The sequence below is a fragment of the Erythrolamprus reginae genome, chromosome 10, assembly GCF_031021105.1.
Source record: "Erythrolamprus reginae isolate rEryReg1 chromosome 10, rEryReg1.hap1, whole genome shotgun sequence".
Classification (NCBI taxonomy): domain Eukaryota; kingdom Metazoa; phylum Chordata; class Lepidosauria; order Squamata; family Dipsadidae; genus Erythrolamprus; species Erythrolamprus reginae.
In genome coordinates, this window is record NC_091959.1 from 8,327,922 (window position 1) to 8,350,965 (window position 23,044).

Here is a 23,044-nt window from a genome sequence, read left to right on the forward strand (position 1 = left end):
TCCTGCTTGTTATACCTCTAGCTATGCAGCCAAGCATCCTACTTGCTTTTCCTACCGCCCGACCACACTGCTCACCCATTTTGAGACTGTCAGAAATCACTACCCCTAAATCCTTCTCTTCTGAAGTCTAACTGCCCTACCTACTTACCTACCTAGCTAATTTAATCTATCATCTACTTATCCACCATTATTACTTAATAACTCCAAACACACAGAAAAAAAACCCATGAGTTAACTTATATAACATTGTGGACGGAAGATGAGGAGACAAAATATTTTGATGGTATTAAAACAGAGAAGAATGCACAAAAAGAAGTTACTTACTATGCCAGCTCCGGTACTGGTTTGTCCACTACCCAACCATGGCATTGAAGAAGTGGACAGATTTGAAACATGCTGCATTTGAGCCACTGCAAACGATGCAGCGCTGGGCTGTGTTAGCGTGGTGGTGGAGCCACGAAAGTCCACATCATCTGAACTACAAAAAAGAAAAAAAGTGAAAAATAGAATATTGGAATCCTACATGGCTAAAATCGAAACAGTCACAAATTCAATCAGTCGGAATATTGGTAAGAGTTCACTCATCTAAGCAATGCTTAGAATCTCATCTCTCAGAAATGGACAATTTAGAAAAAACAAAGGGCTGACATTTAATTTGGACCAAAATTAAGGATTATTTTTTTTTTGGAGGAGAAGAGCCACAGCAATAGTAGGACAAAGACACAATTTCAATGTGGCAATGGACAGAACAGAAAAGATTATAAAAAGCCTATCTTTTGCCCTGAGCTTTTAGTTAAGATTTCCCTAAATCTTGTAAGAATGATAAGAAATTGGATCACAACTGGGTTAGGATCTTTGTTGACCATGGGTTAGGGAGAACTGGGATAGCTCTTTGTTGACCATGGGTTAGGGAGAACTGGTATAGATCTTTGTTGACCATGGGTTAGGGAGAACTGGTATAGATCTTTGTTGACCATGGGTTAGGGATACCTGGGTTAGATCTTGTTGACCATGGGTTAGGGAGAATTGGGATAGATCTTTGTTGACCATGGTTTAGGGATACCTGGGTTAGATCTTGTTGACCATGGGTTAGGGAGAATTGGGATAGATCTTTTTGGCCATGGGTTAGGGAGACCTGGGTTAGGTCTTTGTTGACCATGGGTTAGGGAGACCTGGGATAGATCTTTGTTGGCCATGGGTTAGGGAGAACTGGCTTAGATCTTGTTGACCATGGGTTAGGGAGAATTGGGATAGATCTTTGTTGGCCATGGGTTAGGGAGAACTGGGTTAGATCTTGTTTACCATGAGTTAGGGAGAATTGGGATAGATCTTTGTTGACCATGGTTTAGGGATACCTGGGTTAGATCTTGTTGACCATGGGTTAGGGAGAACTAGGATAGATCTTTGTTGACCATGGGTTAGGGAGAATTGGGATAGACCTTTGTTGGCCATGGGTTAGGGAGACCTGGGTTAGATCTTTGTTGACCATGGGTTAGGGAGAACAAGTTTATATCTTTGTTGGCCATGGGTTAAGGAGAACTGGGATAGATCTTTGCTTGACCATGGAACTGGTGGGTGACCAGTAGGTCAAGCTGCCCTATTGGGTTGGCAAAAGGAGGAGAGGCTTTTCCTTGAGGTCCATGAAAAAGGGAGATGGGTCCATAGGGTCCATACATGATAATAACAATAAAAACGGGTGAGACTATCCAACCTTTTTGACTCCCTGTCAAACTCTTCTCCAATCCATATGTATGGCTGTGCGGCCAAGAGGGCGGAGACGTCCAGTTCTTGCACGTCGTGGGTAGAAGCTAAAACGATCTCATTGATGTTTGCCTGCACAAGACCCCATCCCCCCCAGGCCAAAGCTTAGGTGTTAGAGGCCTTGAGTCAAGCCAAAGGTTAATGCAACGAAGGTAAACACGGCTTCGCAGGGCCTTACCTTATTCACCGCAAAGGCGAGGATCATATCCGATTCCTTGTGTATAATCTTGGCTCTTCCCCCTGGGTAGCCAAGTTCTGCCTCCACCTGCAAAACAAGCAGGAAGAGGGAGATTGTGATCCCGCTGTATAGAACGCTGGTGAGACCCCATTTGGAATACTGTGTCCAGTTCTGGAGACCTCACCTACAAAAAGAGATTGGTCAAATAGAACGGGTCCAAAGACGGGCTACAAAAACAATGGAAGGTCTTAAGCATAAAACTTATCAGGAAAAGACTTCATGAACTCAACCTGTAGAGTCTGGAGGACAGAAGGAAAAGGGGGGACAGGATCGAAACATCAAAATAGGTTAAAGGGTTAAATAAGGTCCAGGAGGGAAGTGTTTTTAATAGGAAAGTGAACGCAAGAACAAGGGGCCACAATCTGAAGTTAGTTGGGGGAAAGATCAGAAGCAACGTGAGAAAATATTATTTGACTGAAAGAGTCGTAGATGCTTGGAACAAACTTCCAGCAGATGTGGTTGGTAAATCCACAGTGATTGAATTTCTTTTCTTTTCTTAAAATGTCTTTATTGTTTTCAAAAATATTTCTCACATGTTTTGTTTAAGTTTTACAGATCCTATTCCATCTCTATTACCTTTTGTATATATCTTCCATTTCTCTATATCACTTATTTAATAGTATACATTAAATTATATACAGTAGTCCCTCGCTATACCGCACTTCACCTACTGCGGCTTCACTTCATCGGTTTCTGAGGAAGCCGATCGGCAGATTTAAACAGCCCGCCGAACTCGATCGGCAGGTTTTTCAAAAAAAAATATTAAAAATCTAATATTGTAAATACTGTATTTAAATACTGTATCTAAAATAAATACTGTGTGGGAAGGGTTTATAAACACTTAAAACAATGAAAACTTACCAAACAATTACAATATAAATACTTAAATAAGTACTATCAGTCGATAAATTCCCCATCGCGGATTTCACCTATCGTGGCCAGGTCTGGAACGTAACACCAGCGATAGGTGAGGGACTACTGTATATCATTGATATAATACATACTTAAAATAACAGGAAAGAGGGAAAATGTTTATTCTGTGATTGAATTTCAACATGCCTGAGATAAACACATCTCCATCCTAATGGATATTTATTTGTCCATTAGATGGACCATGAGATCTTTTTCTGCCGTCAATCTTCTATGTTTCTAAACAGAGAAGGCATCCCTTTTGCAACTAACACATTACAACAGGTCGCAGAAGTGAGTGAACATCTAGGAGAGAAGCCTTCAAGAGAAGCCCAGCAATCATGGCTCTTTAAAAAAAAAAAATAAGTTCTCTTAATTTGTCCTTTCCAAGAAAATTTTCATATTCTCCAGCGTGCAAGCTGGCACATAGCGATGGGACAACCACGTGTCTTGAATTAGGACAGGGTTTTCCTGATGGAGCAGAGGGCTAGGGTTGGGGGGTGATTTTGTTTAGGGTTTGGTCTTTTGTTTTTCACCTAGCCCCGTTTGTATCGCCTGCAGAGGTTAGTAGAAAGGCTGAAACGCCTGGGAAAGAAGCCCCAGCACGCTTTGTTAGTTTTGCATTAGGAAAAGTCAGGCAGGAAAGCGAGCTTCCGTATAGTTCTGTGTTTTTTTTTTTTTTTTTTTAAATATATATAGTAAAGATTTAGGAAGATGGGGTAATACCTTGGCTTTGCCATCTTCTGCTAGGCTGCCCTCTTTTGTGGCATGCTCCTCGCGGTCTTCTACAGACTACACAACGGCACACAGCCACGGGTGAACAACACATGCACAAAACACACACGTATATAAAAAGGGGAAAAAAAATTGAAAAAAACTTCCATGTCAATGGTGAAGTGGACATCTTTATTTATTCATTAGGGCAGTGTTTCCCAACCTTGGAAACTTGAAGATATCTGGACTTCAACTCCCAGAACTCCCCAGCCAGCGAATGCTGGCTGGGGAGTTCTGGGAGTTGAAGTCCAGATATCTTCAAGTTGCCGAGGTTGGGAAACACTGCATTAGGGCAATGATGGCTAACCTTTTTCCCCTTGGGTGCCGAAAGAGTGTGCACGCTATTGCACATGCGCTAGTGCCCACCTCCATAATTCAATGCCCAGGGAGGGCGAAAACAGCTTCCCCCACTACCTGGAGGCCCTCTGGAGGCCAAAATGGCCTGTTTCCCAACTTCTGGTGGGCCCAGTAGGCTCGTGTTTCACCCTCCCCAGGCTCCAAAGGCTCCCCAGGCTCCAAAGGCTTCCCTGGAGCCAGGGGAGGATACAAACGCCCTACCCCATCCCTCCGGATGCTCTCTGGAAGCCAAAAACACCCTCCCAGAGCCTCTGTGCGAGCCAAAAATCAGCTGGCCGGCACACACATGCACGTTGGAGCTGAGTTAGGACAACAGCTTGCCTGCCAGCAGATATGGCTCCGTGTAGCACCTGTGGTTCCCCTGCCATAGGTTCGCCATCACTGCATTAGGGTTTTTAAAAATCCCACTTTTATCCCTTTCATCGATAACTTAAGGTGTGGGCATAATTACTTTTAATGAAAATATGCTTCATATTTTAAAATCTATCATGGATGACCCAGGATACGGTTGCATTATGGCCAAAATATTTGGAGGGTGTTGTGGTTAGCTCTGGCCCAGCTCCTGCCCCAAGGAATGTGGAGGTGGAGGAAACATCCACATGCCACAGGCCTGTTTTGCTCCCGATAGAATCTGCCAACAAAATCTCCTTTATATGCCGCCCCGAGTTTGCGGAGAGGGGCGGCATATAAATCCAATAAATCTAATCTAATCTAATCTCCTCTGACGAAGGAAGTGTGGGTGACATGGAAAAGGGGGGTTTGGCAGACAACTTAGGAGGAGATCAATCATCTTTATCTTCGCTGGATTCAGATCAGGAATGTATGACTGACCCACGCGTGCGTAGAGTTATGCATAGGAGAGAACAACTCAAGAAATATTACAGGAGATAAGAGAGGCCACCTGTGTTTGGGTGGGGCTCCAGTAATTAGAGCTGCTGATAAAAATAGCGATATATAAAAATAGGTCCTTTTCTTTGCTTTGATATGGTCGATTGACTAATCAAATAAAGTTGATATTGATTAATGAATTAATGTTGATAAAAATAGCAGCGGAAGATAGCAGTGGAAGATTATCTGATCGTAGTTCGTCAAGGTGAATTGTTGTTTCCTGACTGTATTCAAGACTGTGCTTGGATTCCTGGACTTTCCTGGATTATACTTCATTGTGAGTGTTTATCACTGTTTGGACAACAGTATCTGTGACCCAATTTCACAGTTACTGAGTTAATAATTGGACTTCGTTCTTGTATTGTATTTCAACTGTGCCTTGCTGCTATCAGAAATCCCTTTGAAGTTTAAAAGGGAGTTTTTTCTTCTCTTCTGTTGATAAAGAACATTTATTTGCCTTCTATCTTGTGTGTGTGTCTGCTTGGACTAATTAACCTGTAATTAAGGACGATTGGCACACGCCGGCAGAACAGAGGGCAGAGTGAAGCGTGTGGCCAAAACAAAATTAAAACAAGTAGCAATTGATATAAATACGAGTAACACAAAATGTCCCTGGGAAAAAACATAACTTAATACTCGGATTTCTTTCACTAACCTCACTTTGCTTTCTCTTCTTGGTGAACGTGTATCGAATGAAAGTATCTTGCAATAATTCTTGTTTGACCAGAAAATGCCACAATCTCTTAGCTGGAAATGCAGAATAATCTTTTGATCTATGAGTTGGTGGAAAGAAAGGGAGGTATTTTATTTCTTTGTTTTTTTTTTAAATATATTTTATTAGATTATATACATATTTAAAAAATACACATAAACAGAACATTGTATTCTTAGTTTGTGGGTACAATTATAGATTTTCTGTTAAAGGACAATACAACATATAGTACCATCCCACCCCTACCCCTGCTGGCTCTTTGCAGCGTGTCTTGTTATAAATTTACGGATAATCATATCAGCGAAATAATATACATATATATTTATAAGTTATACGTATATACATATCTATACTTATATCGAAATAACAATAATGTCTCAGTTAAAAAGAGTTGTCAACGTTTATTATTATTTTTTTCCGATCATTGACCCATTTATAAAAGTTTTTCCATATGTCTATCTCTTGTGTTTTTTTAATCGTTTTACAATTTTTGTGTTAGTGTATCGTATTCTGCACAGTCAAGCATTTTTTTAATCATATCTCTCTCCGTTGGTGGTTCTTCTTTCTTCCAGTTTTGTGCTATAGTAATCCTGCTTGCCGTTATTAAGTGTTGTATTAAATGGTATTTTATTTCTTTGATCGTGTCAGGATAAAATACTGTTACAAATAGTCACAGATTCTTAAAAATAGATTGCCTTTTATTTTATTTATTTTTTTGCTGTAAAATAAAATACCGTTTCCATTTTGGAAAATGTCTCAGTGAAGAAACTGACATCTGCTGCGTAGAGGCACGGATTTAATTCACTGGAAATAATTAGGTCTAAAACTCAGAATCCTGGCTGCACAAAATCAAGAAGGTTGTTATTTTCGAAAATGATCAAAGCTGCTAAGGACATTCTAAGCACACCCAGAATAGAATTGGCTACTAGAGTTTCCAGGAACAAGTGACTTTAAATGAGCTGTATTCCTTAAATGTGTTAGTATTTGCTAGTAAAATAATTAAGCTGCTCCAAGTTGAGTGTTAAAATTTTCTGGGAAACTGAGGTCAATGTTCCCAGATCTGGTACTCCTCCTAATGAGACCACCCATGCTTCTCACGGAATGGTTAAAAACCATGCTAATTGACCAAGATCCCAAGGGTCCTTTTCCAAAAAGGTAACTGGACTTCCTTGGTTTTTCACCTTTGGAAATCTTTTGCCAAGAGCTTCTTCAGATAGAACTGAACTAAAGAAGTTGCTTACATCAGAAGTAAAATGGTTCGCGCGGCTGCATTTTATTTATTTATGTATTCATTCATTCATTCATTCATTCTTCCATCCATCCATCCATCCATCCTCATGGCATCGGACCAGAATACCCCCTTCTGCTGCACGAATCCCAGCGACCAGTTAGGTCCCACAGAGTTGGCCTTCTCCGGGTCCCGTCGACTAAACAATGTCGTTTGGCGGGATCCAGGAGAAGAGCCTTCTCTGTGGCGGCCCCGACCCTTTGGAACCAACGCCCCCCGGAGATTAGAACTGCCCCCACCCTCCTTGCCTTTTGTAAAGCTCTTAAGACCCATCTCTGCCGTCAGGCATGGGGGAACTGAGACATCTCCCCCAGGCCTATACACTTTATACATGGTATGTTTGTGTGTATGTTTGCTTTTAATAATGGGGTTTTTAGCGGTTTTTAAATTATTAGATTTGTTCTTACATTGTTCTTGTTATTGTTGTGAGCCGCCCCGAGTCTATGGAGAGGGGCGGCATACAAATCCAATCAATCAATCAATCAATCAATCAATCAATCAAATAAATAAATAAACAAACAAACAAACAAACAAACAAACAAACCCTTCCTTCCTTCCTTCCTTCCATCCATTCAATTTTTATGCCGCCCTTCTCCTTAGACTCAGGGCGGCTTACAACATGTTAGCAATAGCACTTTTTAACAGAGCCAGCCTATTGCCCCCACAATCCGGGTCCTCATTTTACCCACCTCGGAAGGATGGAAGGCTGAGTCAACCTTGAGCCGGTGATGTGATTTTAACCGCTGACCTTCAGATCTATAGTCAGCTTCAGTGGCCTGCAGTATAGCACTCTACCTGCTGCGCCACCCCGGCTCTATTTTGGACTAACTGCAGTCTCCAAAACTTCTTTAAAGGTTTGTAGCACCTGTGGAAGACTAACCTCAGATGACCACTCCTCCTTTAAAATAAAGACATGCTTACTTAAACGGTGTGTTTTCAGGGTCAACCATTGCTTTGATTCTGGCCGCAGCTGCTCCGGCTCCCATCCCAACTTCGGGAAAACAAGTATTGATGTAATCTGGTGGGGGCCCTTCGAAGCGGTCCATTCTTTCTTGCAGGATCTGTTCCCAGTTTTCCAGGTTTTTAATCACGGCAGTGCCCAGAGGTGATGTGACAGGAAGCTCTGAAAGGGGGAATATTTTTTGAGCGGTTTGCTTAATCCCAAACCAAAATAAAAATGCTCATTTCCGGACACCTCCTTTTACGAAAGATTCAAATTCCCCAAAGACCCTGGGATTTATTCACTTAAGACAGGGGTGTCAAACATAATCCTAACCATAATAATCATAATAATCAATCATAATAATCAATCATAATAATCAATCATAATAATCAATCATAATAATCAACCATAATAATCAATCATAATAATCAATCATAATAATCAATCATAATAATCAATCATAATAATCAATCATAATAATCAATCAGAATAATCAATCAGAATAATCAATCATAATAATCAATCAGAATAATCAATCATAATAATCAATCATAATAATCATAGTAATCATCATCATCATCATCATTACCATCATCATAATAATGCAGACTCTGTAAAGAAACAGATGAAACAATCGATCACATACTCAGCTGCTGCAAAAAGATCGCACAGACTGACTACAAGCATAGACATGATGCTGTGGCACAGATGATCCACTGGAACCTGTGCTGGAACTACCATTTACCAGTGGCAAAGAACTGGTGGGATCATAAGCCTGAAAAAGTGGTCGAAAATGAGCAAGCAAAACTACTGTGTGACTTCCGACTTCAGACTGACTGAATTCTGAAGCATAACACACCAGACATTGTGATCGCGGAGACAGCAGAATTGAGGAGAAGCAGCTAGAGAAATTAGTGAAATACGAAGATCTAAAAATCGAGCTGCAACGATTCTGGCATAAGCCTGTGAAAGTGGTCCCAGTGGTACTTGGCACGCTGGGCGCAGTGCCAAAGGATCTCAGCGGACATTTGAAAACCATCAGAATTGACAAAATCTCCACCTGTCAATTGTAAAAGGCCGCTTTACTGGGATCGGCAAACATAATTCGCCGCTACATCACGCAGTCCTAGGTGCTTGGGAAGCGCCCGACTGGTGATGAAATACGAAATCTGGCATAGTGATCTCGTTTACTGAGTTGTATTGACATAATAACAACAACAAGAACAACAGCAGAGTTGGAAGGGACCTTGGAGGTCTTCTAGTCCAACCCCCTGCTTAGGCAGGAAATCCTACACTATTTTTTGATTTGTCGGGTTGAAAAATGCAGAGCAAGTCCATCTGATCATCGAAAGATTATCGCAACTCACCAGATAGTTCTAAGCCGGTGATGGGGAAAAAGTTCTTAACGTTGTTCAGAGCAAGTTTGACCATTGCCAAATGGATGAGAGCCCAGCTGTAGAAAAGAAGAAATTTAAATGTTTATGCAGTGAAGGGGAAGAAAAAGAGATATATACAGTACTGTGTTCAACTTTTACCTTCCAACCATATTTTTAAAAAAAGATGAAAGAAATATGTTGAATATGTTGAATGTCAAGGTTAGATTATGGTTACTTGCTCAAAGGTTATGCTTTATTTTTGGATGTTCCATCTTTTATAAGTTATCATTTTTTTCGGAGTATAAAACACACTTTTTCCCTCCTAAAAGAGGGCAATAATCTGGGTGAATATTATACACCAAATGTAGCCCTGCCCAGCCTCTCAAACAGAGCTTTCGGTGGCTGAAACAGCATCTCAAATGGAGCTTTGCAAAGCTAATATACTTGATCGAAGTTGATTGCTAAGGATGCTAGCCAGATGGATGCTGGTAGGCAGAATATTTTGTTTCTTATTTTCCTCCCCAAAAACTAAGTTGCGTCTTATACTCTGGTGCATCTTGTGGTGCAAAAAATACTGTAATTCAAGTCCTAACAGTGGGCTGGAATGACAAGTGTCAAGGCAACACAACAGCGGACCGGAAGGACAAGGATCAAGGTAACACAATAGTAGGCTAGAATGACAAGTACACGTAGAAACATAGAAGACTGACGGCAGAAAAAGACCTCATGGTCCATCTAGTCTGCCCTTATACTATTTCCTGTATTTTATCTTACAATGGATATATGTTTATCCCAGGCATGTTTAAATTCAGTTACTGTGGATTTACCAACCACGTCTGCTGGAAGTTTGTTCCAAGGATCTACTACTCTTTCAGTAAAATAATATTTTCTCATGTTGCCTTTGATCATTGCCCCAACTAACTTCAGATTGTGTCCCCTTGTTCTTGTGTTCACTTTCCTATTAAAAACACTTCCCTCCTGAACCTTATTTAACCCTTTAACATATTTGAATGTTTCGATCATGTCCCCCCTTTTCCTTCTGTCCTCCAGACTATACAGATTGAGTTCATGAAGTCTTTCCTGATACGTTTTATGCTTAAGACCTTCCACCATTCTTGTAGCCCGTCTTTGGACTCGTTCAATTTTGTCAATCTCTTTTTGTAGGTGAGGTCTCCAGAACTGAGCACAGTATTCCAAATGTGGTCTCACCAGCGCTCTATACAGGCGGTAGGGAAAGCAAATAGGATGCTTGGCTGCATAGCTAGAGGTATAACAAGCAGGAAGAGGGAGATTATGATCCTGCTATATAGAATGCTGGTGAGAGCCCATTTGGAATACTGTGTTCAGTTCTGGAGACCTCACCTACAAAAAGATATTGACAAAATTGAACGGGTCCAAAGACGGGCTACAAGAATGGTGGAAGGTCTTAAGCATAAAACGTATCAGGAAAGACTTCATGAACTCCATCTGTATAGTCTGGAGGACAGAAGGAAAAGGGGGGACATGATCGAAACATTTAAATATATTAAAGGGTTAAATAAGGTTCAGGAGGGAAGTGTTTTTAATAGGAAAGTGAACACAAGAACAAGGGGACACAATCTGAAGTTAGTTGGGGGAATGATCAAAAGCAACATGAGAAAATATTATTTTACTGAAAGAGTAGTAGATCCTTGGAACAAACTTCCAGCAGACGTGGTAGATAAATCCACAGTAACTGAATTTAAACATGCCTGGGATAAACATATATCCATCCTAAGATAAAATACAGGAAATAGTATAAGGGCAGACTAGATGGACCAGGAGGTCTTTTTCTGCCGTCAGTCTTCTATGTTTCTATGTTTCTATATAAACGTATTGTTTATATCAGGAGAAAAACAGAAGGCTTTGTTCTAGCTTGGGCAGTTTGCTACCTGTACGAATTGGAATCCTTGTGCTCCTGGATCTGCATATCAGAGAGGAAAGCATCATCATCTTCGTCCTCGCTATGGATGCTTTCATCAGAATCGTACATCACCCCACTGTCTGAAAAAGGAAGGAAGGGCTGTAAAAGAAGGACAAAGAGAGGCTTCAAAATTTGCACGTCCGGATCTCATCCACACAAATAAAGTTGCTTCATTTCAGAGACACAGCAGGGCTTCAGGTGTGATGGAAAATGCCCTGGAATGGGAAGAGATGCTCAACATCTTTTGGGAGATCATGGACTCTCCTTCAGGGACTGGATGACTGGATGACCATCGGGGATGCCATCATCGTAATTCCTACATTAAGAAGAGGTTGGGTGACCCATCCCTCCTACTTGAGCAGGGGATTGGATTAGAAGACCTCAAGGTATCTTCTAACTTTTGTCCTGATGCTCAGGGGGAGCTTACCTTAGCCACAAAATAGTCCAACATGCTGAGTTCCGGGGGGATGAATTTTTCTTTGTAAGAAGGTCTTTCTGCAGGGACCGGAGGGGGGACCACGCTCTCCTTGACCGGTCTTCCAGGCACCAGCATTCTCATGTTGAATCTCCGGCGATGCTTATCGGTCTCTTCTGAAGGAACTGGAGGAGCTAAGCAGAGAGAGAGGGAGAAAGGGAGGGAGGGAGAGGGAGAGAAGGAGAGAATAAGCGAGAGAAGGAGAGGGAGGGAGAAGGAGAGAGTGAAAGAGAATGGGAGAGTGAGAGAGGTTGAAAGAGATGGAGAGAGAGAGAGGGAGGGAGAGGGAAGCAGAGGGAGAGAGGGAGGGAGGGAGGTAGAGAGATGGAGGGAGAAAAGGCGAGAGAGGGAGAAGAAGGGAGAGAGAAAGAGGGAGGGAGAGGGAGAGAGAGAGAGGGAGAGAAGGCAAGAGAGGGAGAAGAAGGGGGAGAGAGAGTGGTAGGAAGAGTGAGAGAGAGAGAAGGAGAGAGAGTGAGAGAGAGAGAGTGAGGGAGAGGAAAGGAGAGGGATAGAGAGAAAGGAGGAGAGGAAGAGAGATATGGAGGAAGAGGGAGAGAGAGAGAAAGGAGGAGAGGGAGAGAAAGAAAGAGAGAGAGAGACAGAGAGGGACATACATTAAAGAAATACACCGATACATGAGGACGACGAATTGGCGTGTACATCGTTGATTCCATAGGGTCAATTTCAATCTTCAGAAAGAGAGCACATCATACAAGTTGTAGAACTGCAACTATAGGAAGATCACATGGGAACTATGTTTAGAATTATTTTTATAAAACAAACAAACAGGTCCTGGTAATCTTCAGGAAGTGCCTAAGAAGTGGAATGAGGTCCACCAGATTTCTGGAAGTTATGGGCATTCTTGCGACATAATCTTTTGAGAATAATCAATACTGGTTCAACCATCAATCACACAAAGTGGAATCTTTTCAGAAGAAATAAACTAGGCAATGCTGAAGATTACTCTCGTTTTCCTGCAAAACAGGCTCAATTTTTTTAAAAAATACAGATCTAGCTACATCGGATCTACCCATCTAATGCAAGCTACCAGCAATAGTTGATAAAATATGCTTCTCGGAGGATGATCAAATATTGTCAAATCTCAGTCAAAACAGGCTTAAAAAGCCATCCAGCAAGAAAAGTTTTTTTAAAAAAAGGCAGAAGAGCTTTCCTCATGATTAACTCCAATGTAAAATATTCTTTTTTCTGAAGTTTGATCCGCCCCGCTCTTTTTAAAGAGAACTATAGATATGAGCAGAGGCATATTGAAATATTTCTTAATCAAAATAAAGATTTATTCTCTCCCATGGGAATATTTTGTAAAGCTCCATAGTAAAATAGACTGGTACCTCTACTTACGAACTTAATTCGTTCCATGACCAGGTTCTTCAGTAGAAAATTGTGTAAGAAGAAGCAATTTTTCCCACAGGAATCAATGTAAAAGCAAATAATGCGTGCGACTGGGGAAACCACAGGGAGGGTGGAGGCCCTGTTTCCTCCCGGGAGGTTCCTAGAGAGGCCCCATGGAGGCTTTTTCCCACCTTATCCGGCCCTGTCTCCTCCCAAGAGATTCCTAGAGAGGCCCCACAGAGGCTTCTCCCCGCCTTTTCCGGCCCTGTCTCCTCCCAAGAGATTCCTAGAGAGGCCCCACAGAGGCTTCTCCCCACCATTTCCAGCCTTGTTTCCTCCCAGGAGATTCCTAGAGAGGCCCCACGAAGGCTTCTCCCTGCCTTTTCCGGTTACAGTTTTGGAGGCTCGGATTTGTAAGTGGAAAATGGTTCTTGAGAAGAGGCAAAAAATTAATCTTGAATACCCAGTTCTTATCTAGAAAAATTCGTAAGTAGAGGCATTCTTAGGTAGAGGTACCACTGTAGTTGAAAATGTCAAGGGAAAAATCTCTGCATGATTTTAGAGGCCTGTTCCTAAATGTGATGAAGTAGGTGACCTAATGCAGATTTGTCCTCTTAGAATACTATATCCTAGAATCTTATTTTTTTTATTTATTATACAATACATATGGAAGAGAATAGACAGAAGCTTGGATAGGCTTCTGTCCATCTACAAGCCAAGAAATTTTGTATCAGATATTGGAGATGGAAACAGATCGATAGCTCAGTTTTATCCCCACATTGTTTGTTAGGCTGGGTTTTGTTTTTCGTTTTGGCTACGCACAGTATTTGACAACATCTGACTATACTACAAACAGACTGAACAAGCTTCATTCCTCACACAAGTAGGATCAGACCACACGGCAAAACCACACAGACCTTGCTTAGTATCCTGTGTATCACCATAAACTGGAACGGCTACTGGATTTAAAGAAATGTTAGAAGTGAAAAAATAAAACAAAACAAACATTGTGGAAATTAGAAGAAAAGGAAGCAGGGGAATATAACTTATAACAGTGATGGCGAACCTTTTTTTCCTTGGATGCTGAAAGAGCTTGTTTAGATTTGATTTGATTTGATTTGATTTGTATGCCGCCCCTCTCCGGAGACTCGGAGCGGCTCACAACAAAAACAACAATGTGACAAATCCAATATATTAAAAGACATCTAAAAACCCATGATTAAAACCATGCAACACAATCATACCATACCATACAGCCCCGACATAGGTGGGTCTTCAATAGCTTACCAAAGGCAAGGAGGGTGGGGGCAGTTCTGATCTCTGGGGGGAGTTGATTCCAGAGGGCCGGGGCCGCCACAGAAAAGGCTCTTCTCCTGGAGCCTGCCAGACGACATTGTTTAGTCGACGGGACCCGGAGAAGGCCAACTCTGTGGGACCTTATCGGTCGTTGGGATTCGTGCGTCAGAAGACGGTTCTGAAGGTATTCTGATCTGATGCCCTACCAGAGTCTCTTTGTGAGCCAAAAATCAGCTGGACAGCACACACATACACGCTGGAGCTGAGCTAGGGCAATGGCTTGTGTGCCAGACGATATGGCTCCGCGTGCCACCTGTGCCACCCGTGCCATAAGTTCGCCATCATTGACTTACAAAAAAACTAGTATAAGCAAGTTTTAAAAACACTGTTTCAGGGGGACGTTTGCTCAGGTTTGCCTGGTGCACCAGTTGCGGCCCTATTTGGATCGGGAGTCACTGCTCACAGTCACTCATGCCCTCATCACCTCGAGGCTCGACTACTGTAATGCTCTCTACATGGGGCTACCTTTGAAAAGTGTTCGGAAACTTCAGATCGTGCAGAATGCAGCTGCGAGAGCAATCATGGGCTTTCCCAGGTATGCCCATGTTACACCAACACTCCGCAGTCTGCATTGGTTGCCGATCAATTTCCGGTCACAATTCAAAGTGTTGGTTATGACCTAAAAAGCCCTTCATGGCATTGGACCAGAATATCTCCGGGACCACCTTATGCCGCACGAATCCCAGCGACTGATTAGGTCCCACAGAGTTGGCCTTCTCTGGGTCCTGTTGACTAAACAATGTCGTTTGGCGGGTCCCAGGGGAAGAGCCTTCTCTGTGGCGGCCCCGACCCTCTGGAACCAGCTCCCCCCTGAGATTAGAACTGCCCCCACCCTCTTTGCCTTTCGTAAACTCCGTAAACTCTGTCGTCAGGCATGGGGGAACAGATATAACTTCGCCAGGCCTATATTGTTTATGTATGGTGTGTTGTGTGCATGTTTTTTAAATTATGGGTTTTTAGTTTTAATTATTAGATTTGTATTCTACATTGTTTTTTCTATTACTGTTGTGAGCCGTCCCAAGTCTACGGAGAGGAGCGGCATACAAATTTAATAAATAAATAGATAGATAGATAGATAGATAGATAGATAGATGGATAGACAGACAGACAGACAAACAAACAAACAAACAAACAAACAAACAAACAAACAAACAAACAAGCCTTATCGGTTGCTGGGGTTTGTGCGGCAGAAGGCGGTCTCGTAGGTATTCTGATCTGATGCCCTTCCAGAGCCTCTTTGTGAGCCAAAAATCAGCTGGCCAGCACACACATACACACTGGAGCTGAGCTAGGGCAATGGCTTAGTGTGCCAGCCAATATGGCTCCGCGCGCCACCTGTGGCACCCGTGCCATAGGTTCGCCATCACCGACTTACAAAAAAACTAGTATACGCTAGTTTTTAAAACACTGTTTCAGGAAAGAGAGTGAAAGAACACACAGTCCCTAACGCACTTCGTAGAAATCTCCAATTATGAAAAAGAAGACACACCAACCGATCGAGGAGAACAGGCGGCACATCTCAAAGCAAAGGGAAAGATTAAAACCCATGCAAGAGGTGCACGGCTGGACCTGTTTTTAGAAGAGCATAAACCACACACCCACTAGCATATGTGTTCCTCACCATCCTGCGGCAGCGGAGGGCAACTATCGCAGCCAGCAAAGGTTTGGTTGATGCCTGATAAAGCTGTGTGGTTGGGTAACTGTGAATTGTCAAAGGCTGTTGTAGTTTCTGCATTGGTGGCTAAGCGCAGTGGTTTATCTGAGTTGAACAGATCAGAAGAGGAATGGTTGACACGGTCTGCGGGGTGGAACCATTATATGTTTGCATTGTGATAGTGGGCAGAAAATTTTAACTACCTTCAGAAGTATTGAATTGATAACATTTTTGTACGTTTCCAGGCCTTCTGGCAGTAAACTGCAATTACTGTAGCAAGAGTTGGTTTATTTATTTATTCAATATTTTAAAAAATATTTTATTAATTTTCAAAAACAAACATAACAAACACGACATACAACATTTAGTGGAGCTACAGTCGCTCCGCTCAAGGTGGACGTCATCATTGTAATAAAAAGGAAAAAAAGAAGAAAGATTCATTTTGTTGTTTAACATTGTCTACGAAATATGTGAAAGTATCAATTTTAAAATAGTAAATATGAATCTATATAAAAGTTTCTGAGTATATGAAAAATTTTAAGAGAAGAAGGAAGAATTTACATTTATATTGTAAATAGTCACCATCTAATACAATTTAACTACTAAATTCAAATATTCAAAATAGTATAACAACACACTTATTATACCACTCTATAATTGTTTGACAAAATAAAAAAATAAAAAAATATATAGACATTGTCTTTCTTACATCTAGAAAGAGTTGATGATTTATTTATTGGGGAGGAAGAGACAGCTTTTTTTTTTTTTAACCAAATACCCTAGATCTCTCTTGAGCACAATTGGGGTTTCTTGGGGAAACGGCCTTGGGGAGTCAGAAAAGTCAACCTTGATTTCAGGATTAGGAAAGCATCTATTCTCATGATCAGAAATTCTCTATAAATCTTTGAAGACTTACCTGGGATATTTTCCGATTGCCTCCTGGGCTTAACCACAAGTTTCACGCCTCCACCAAAGATCGCTGCCCACATGCGGTTGTTCAGAGGATGGGCTGCCAGTCGGAATAATTCATTCGCCGCATTGGTTGCAAGAGCGTGGATCATAAGGCTCAAGTACACGGCTACCACAGCTTCACAAAGCAAGATGTTTAACTTCGGCTGGTCCTCATCTTGGGCTGAACTTAAAAGATTGAGTAGGGAACTCACACCTGGGGAGAATAGTGGAACTGGTTATGGGCAACATCTAGACCAGGGCAGGGTTTGCTTTATTTATTTTATTTTATTTATTTATTTATTTATTGGATTTGTATGCCGCCCCTCTCCATGGACTCGGGGCGGGTAACAACAGTGATAAAAACAGCATGTAACAATCCAATACTAAAACAACTAAAACCCCTTATTATAAAACCAAACATACATACAAACATACCATGCATAAATTGTAGAGATCTAGGGGGAAAGAATATCTCAGTTCCCCCATGCCTGATGGCAGAGATGGGTTTTAAGGAGCTTATGAAAGGCAAGGAGGGTGGGGGCTATTCCAATCTCTGGGGGGAGTTGGTTCCAGAGGGCCGGGGCCACCACAGAGAAGGCTCTTCCCCTGGTCCCACCAAACGACATTGTTTAGTTGACGGGACTCGGAGAAGGCCAACTCTGTGGGACCTAACTGGTTGCTGGGATTCGTGCGGCAGAAGGCGGTCCCGGAGATAATCTGGCTTGGTGCCATGAAGGGTTTTATAGGTCATAACTAACACTTTGAATTGTGACCGGAAACTGATCGGCAACCAATGCAGAGTGTTGGTGTGACATGGGCATATTTAGGGAAGCCCATGATTGCTTTCGCAGCTGCATTCTGCACGATCTTTCTTGCTTCCTTTTACCTTTTGCTACCGGTGCGCATTGGTGCGCAATTTTACTTCCGCGCATGCTCCGACGGACGTTTTAGCCCGAAAGACAGCTGAGGAGCTTCTCAGCTGTGTTTTGGACAAAGAAATAAAGATCGGGAAAAAAGAAAAGGGAAAAATAAAGATGGAAAGTCAAATAAAAAATTAGAAAAACTGTGGAATCAAAACAGAGTTTCGGTAAAAGAGGAGATTGGGGAAAAAAATGATACTAGAGTAAGATCAATGTATAGAAACGATGTATATAATGTAAGTATTAGCTATGTAATTGAGAATAAGCACAATTAGAATTGTATCACAGGTGTGCTTCACAATGTCCAAAGTTTTTAAATGTTTTTTCTTAATTTGTTTTGCATGTTTATAGAAATTTTTTATTGTCCTTTCTTCTCTAGTACCTTAGTATGATCCTTAATTACTTTTAAAATAGGAAATAATTAAATAGTATGTTTCTTATCCATAAATGCTTTAATCATTTTAATCATTATCCAGAACAATTTCTAGAGGCCAGCTGTTCCACTGGTTAATTGTCCTCACTGTTAGGAAATGTCTCCTTAATTCTCGGTTGCTTAATAACTTTTTAGAAGTTTAGAGGATGCTACTAAACAATCAATCTTTTTTCTCCTTTTCTCTTTTCTTTTTTGAATTATATATTTTTCTTTTTTCTATTGTTTGTAGTTGATAAAGTTTTCTTTTTTGTAAGGGTTTTGAGAGCATACACAAGAAGGGGGAGCAGGCACTATGGCATATTTGAAGTACTAAAGGAGAAGGACATTAACTTAATAAGGTTTAAAAGAAATCAAGCTTGAATTCAATTAGAAGAAAATTAGATATCTCGATGACAAAATTAGAGGTCAAGTTTGGGGGGATTGGACTGACACCGGAAGTAATTAATTTGGAACCAATAATTTTGGGGGGAGATTGTTGTGTTTGGGTCTGGGCCAGCCGTTGCTCCCACAGATGGGAGAGATGCGGCACAAAGTGAGTGTGAAAGCCTGGCTGACAGCCAGGAAGACGTGGCAGACAGCCAGGAGGATGAGGCCACTGGTTCGCAGGACTCAGCAGACAGCCCAGGGGATTTGGCATGCAGTCCCTCAGACAGTCTTTCATCCTTGGATTTCTCTGCAGAACAATTCGTAGACATGCGTAGCAGAAGAGCGATGCAAAGAAGGGATCAATTGAAGGATTATTACAAGTCATCAGAGTAGCACCTGGGTTGGGTGTGGTTCTTATACTGAGGGCTGGGTGTGGTTCCCTTAATGAGGGCTAAAGGTATAAAAGGGAACAGAGGCACAAGGCAAACTGTGGCTGTTTATCTGTGTTATTGTGTGGTTCCTGCTCTGAAGTTTCTGTTCCGTGCCTTTGGAGTTTTCAACCCAGCTTTTTCAGACACGTAGGAGGTGAAACCTCTGGGACTTGCTGTTTGCTCCAAAGATTCAAAAGGACTCCTGAAATGTCTTTGCTCATTCCAGGTTGTCTTTGTTTGCTTTTTCCTGTGTTTTTGTATGCGGCTGAAGTAAGCCCTGCACTATCATTGTTTCCTGACACTAAGGACTGTTTTGAGTAACCCTTTTTTGTTTGTTTAATACAAGTTTGCTGATTAGAAGAGCATGTGTGTGTTTCATTTCTTTTCCTTGGACTGTTACACATTGCCTGAGCCCAGTCAGGCAGAACAGAGATTAATTATAAATAATGTACTAACTCGATACTGTATTTATTATAATATGAAAATATTTCCAAATGTATTGAAAATGGAGAAAAATTATTATTATTATTATTAGTATTATTTATTAGATTTGTATGCCGCCCCTTTCCGTAGACTTGGGATGACTCACAACACAATAAAAACAGTTTATAACAAATCTAATAATTTACAATTTAAAATATTAAAAAACCCCATTATTAAACAGACATACACACAAGCATACCATACATAAATGGTATAGGCCCGGGGGGAGATATCTCAGTTCCCCCATGCCTGACGACAAAGGTGGGTTTTAAGGAGTTTGCGAAAGGCGAGGAAGGTAGGGGCAGTTCTAATCTCTGGGGGGAGCTGGTTCCAGAGAGTCGGGGCCGCCACAGAGAAGGCTCTTCCCCTGGGGCCCGCCAACCGACATTAATAACCCCCCCGCCAAAAAAAGAAGAATAAGGATGGGCAAAACATTTCAAAAACGGAACCTGCTTGATTCAGCTCTTATTGGAAAAGCTCTGAGCTTAACATGGTACCAGTTCATCTCAAAATACTTGTTTTCAGAGCGAATTCTAACCAACCGACCGATGGCATGACAATTGCATAAAGACTTCGGCATGGGTGGCTTTGCTTACCAGGCCATTGAGCAGGCAGTGAATTCGGTGTGACGTGTTCTTCGATGCTCTCGGTCCTCAGACGCCGACGGTCGCTGAGCAGCAGTCCTTGGTAAACCATCCCTGTGAACTGATTTGTTTCTGTCTGACTGCTAAGAAGAAGTTTTAAATTTTTTCTTCACCACAGATTTTTTTTTTTAAAAAAAACCTCTTACACCAAAGCAAAATTGGCAAATTAGCGGCAAGGCGTAAGTTAGGGTTGCATAAAGCATAAAGATAAAGCATTAAGACTCATGAGCCAAAAGCCCCGGAATAGCTTTAATTAATTAATTAACTAATTTATTGTATTTATATTAATAAGCTCTCGCACGTACAAACAAGCAGTTTTTTTTTTAATCAGAGCAATCCTGAATATTTCTGAAAACAAAAAAGAGAATGGATGTCAAAGCAATGCACCACATTTTTTTTCTCAGCCTACAGAACGAACGAGAAACTTTACATGTACATTATTTGAATTGTCATGAGCGCGTGTGTAAATTTTGTGTTTCTTCAGACAGATAGCTGCAGAAGTGTTTCGAAATGGCGTCTGTAAGTGATGTACGTTACAAGCAGCGTGCCGTCCTTTCTCATTGCGGAGAAAGAAACTGTTGGGAACATTCACAAACGTTTGTGTACAGTTTATGGAGAATCTGCACTTATCTATCTATCTATCTATCTATCTATCTATCTATCTATCTATCTATCTATCTATCTATCTATCTATCGATTTGATTTGTATGCCACCCCTTTCCGTAGACTCGGGGCGGCTCACAACACAATAAAACAATTCATAACAAATCTAATAATTTACAATTTAAAATATTTAAAAAAACCCATTATTAAGCAGGCATACATACAAACATACCATACATAAATTGTATAGGCCCGGGGGAGATGTCTCAATTCCCCCATGCCTGACGACAAAGGTGGGTTTTGAGGAGTTTATGAAAGGCAAGGAGGGTAGGGGCAGTTCTAATCTCTGGGGGGAGCTGGTTCCAGAGGGTTGGGGCCGCCACAGAGAAGGCTCTTCCCCTGGGGCCCGCCAACCGACATTGTTTAGTTGACGGGACCCGGAGAAGGCCCACTCTGTGGGACCTAATCGGTCGCTGGGATTCGTACTTGACAGAAGTACGGTTAGTCGCTGGACACAGAGGGTGAGGCCATTAGAGGTGATTTACACAGTGCAGAAATGGCTGTGTGAGCAGAACAAGGAGTGGTACCGACAGGGCATACACGCCCTTGTGTCTCGCTGGAGGAAGGCCATAGAACAGGATGGAGATTACATGGAAAAATAGGGAGTGTAGAAGAAACATCGTTCTTTCTTGTGTGTAAGTTTTCTTGTGTTCAATAAATAATTGTTGAAGAAAAAAATGTGGTGCATTTCTTTATCGTAATACACCCGACAGAATGAAAACTCCAGGGCAGGCATGTTCCTCGTGATACAGATTTATTAGGCAGGTCACATTGGCACATCTGGGAGAAACCTGACTCTAAACCCACACCTGTGTTTACCGTTCAACAAAAATCCAAGACGGTCTCTACCTTTCCCTCAGATCCTGCCTTTAGTTCTAAAGGGAGCACAATTAGCATCGCAACACATCTGTGGCCACCTCGGGGTTTCATCCCAGGAGGGAGAACAACAGAGCCAGGGTGGGGAGTAGGACGCAGTGAAGGAAATCTTACCTGTAGCTATGGCTGTCACATAAGGCTTGATAAATCGATGCAGAAAGGGAAGCCGCTAAAGAATAAAGAGTATGGACCTGGAAATGGAAGCAGAAGAAAAATGGATAAGATATTACGAATACATTTCCAGGATATTCTATTCTATTCTATTCTATTCTCCAATATTCTATTCTATTCTATTCTCCAATATTCTATTCTATTCTCCAATATTCTATTCTATTCTATTCTCCAATATTCTATTCTATTCTCCAATATTCTATTCTATTCTCCAATATTCTATTCTATTCTATTCTCCAATATTTTATTTTATTCTATTCTCCAATGTTCTATTCTATTCTATTCTCCAATATTCTATTCTATTCTCCAATATTCTCTTCTCTTCTATTCTCCAATATTCTATTCTATTCTGTTCTATTCTATTCTCCAATATTCTATTCTATTCTCCAATATTCTATTCTATTCTCCAATATTTTATTTTATTCTATTCTATTCTCCAATATTCTATTCTATTCTATTCTCCAATATTCTATTCTATTCTCCAATATTCTATTCTATTCTCCAATATTTTATTTTATTCTATTCTATTCTCCAATGTTCTATTCTATTCTATTCTCCAATATTCTATTCTATTCTGTTCTATTCTATTCTCCAATATTCTATTCTATTCTATTCTCCAATATTCTATTCTATTCTGTTCTATTCTATTCTCCAATATTCTATTATATTCTCCAATATTCTATTCTATTCTGTTCTATTCTATTCTCCAATATTCTATTCTATTCTCTAATATTCTATTCTCCAATATTCTATTCTATTCTATTCTGTTCCAAGTCCACTTCTCTGAGTTTTTCAGCACTCAAGGTGGAGCTTCCCATTTTATTACCTTGACATCTTCGACGTTGGGATGTGGGGGCATTTTCATCTGGACAATTGTGTAAAGGATATCATGGATGTGGTTGTTCAGGTAGAGGACGGGGTTGGCGATCACAGTCTTTGTGGCAGCAATGCTGGCCGAGAGCAGCGGTAACGTCGTGGGCAGCGGAAGTGGCGATTGCAGCTGTTTGACGGTAGTTTCCTGGTGGGAGTGGGAGAAAAAATGACAGAACTGAAAACATACCATTAGGTCAGTCTGGGATGGGT

General features: G+C 41.3%; 1 protein-coding gene across 4 annotated transcripts in view; it reads right to left on the bottom strand.

Annotated features, from left to right (window-relative positions):
- Positions 1–23,044, bottom strand: part of DMXL2 (Dmx like 2) — a 103,252-nt gene that overhangs the window by 16,166 nt on the left and 64,042 nt on the right. Inside the window, exons 25-37 of one of the 4 annotated variants that reach the window (XM_070763020.1) lie at positions 22,788–22,979; positions 21,905–21,981; positions 20,204–20,334; positions 16,940–17,188; positions 11,616–11,788; positions 11,157–11,287; positions 9,238–9,323; positions 7,849–8,050; positions 5,583–5,700; positions 3,635–3,700; positions 1,940–2,026; positions 1,712–1,833; positions 325–478 (exon numbers count right to left, since the gene is read on the bottom strand). In XM_070763020.1, the coding sequence (XP_070619121.1) occupies positions 325–478; positions 1,712–1,833; positions 1,940–2,026; positions 3,635–3,700; positions 5,583–5,700; positions 7,849–8,050; positions 9,238–9,323; positions 11,157–11,287; positions 11,616–11,788; positions 16,940–17,188; positions 20,204–20,334; positions 21,905–21,981; positions 22,788–22,979 (1,788 nt within the window). Of the gene's footprint in view, positions 1–324; positions 479–1,711; positions 1,834–1,939; positions 2,027–3,634; positions 3,701–5,582; positions 5,701–7,848; positions 8,051–9,237; positions 9,324–11,156; positions 11,288–11,615; positions 11,798–16,939; positions 17,189–20,203; positions 20,335–21,904; positions 21,982–22,787; positions 22,980–23,044 lie in introns of all 4 variants that reach the window. The other 3 variants (XM_070763019.1, XM_070763021.1, XM_070763022.1) reach the window with 3 other exon arrangements.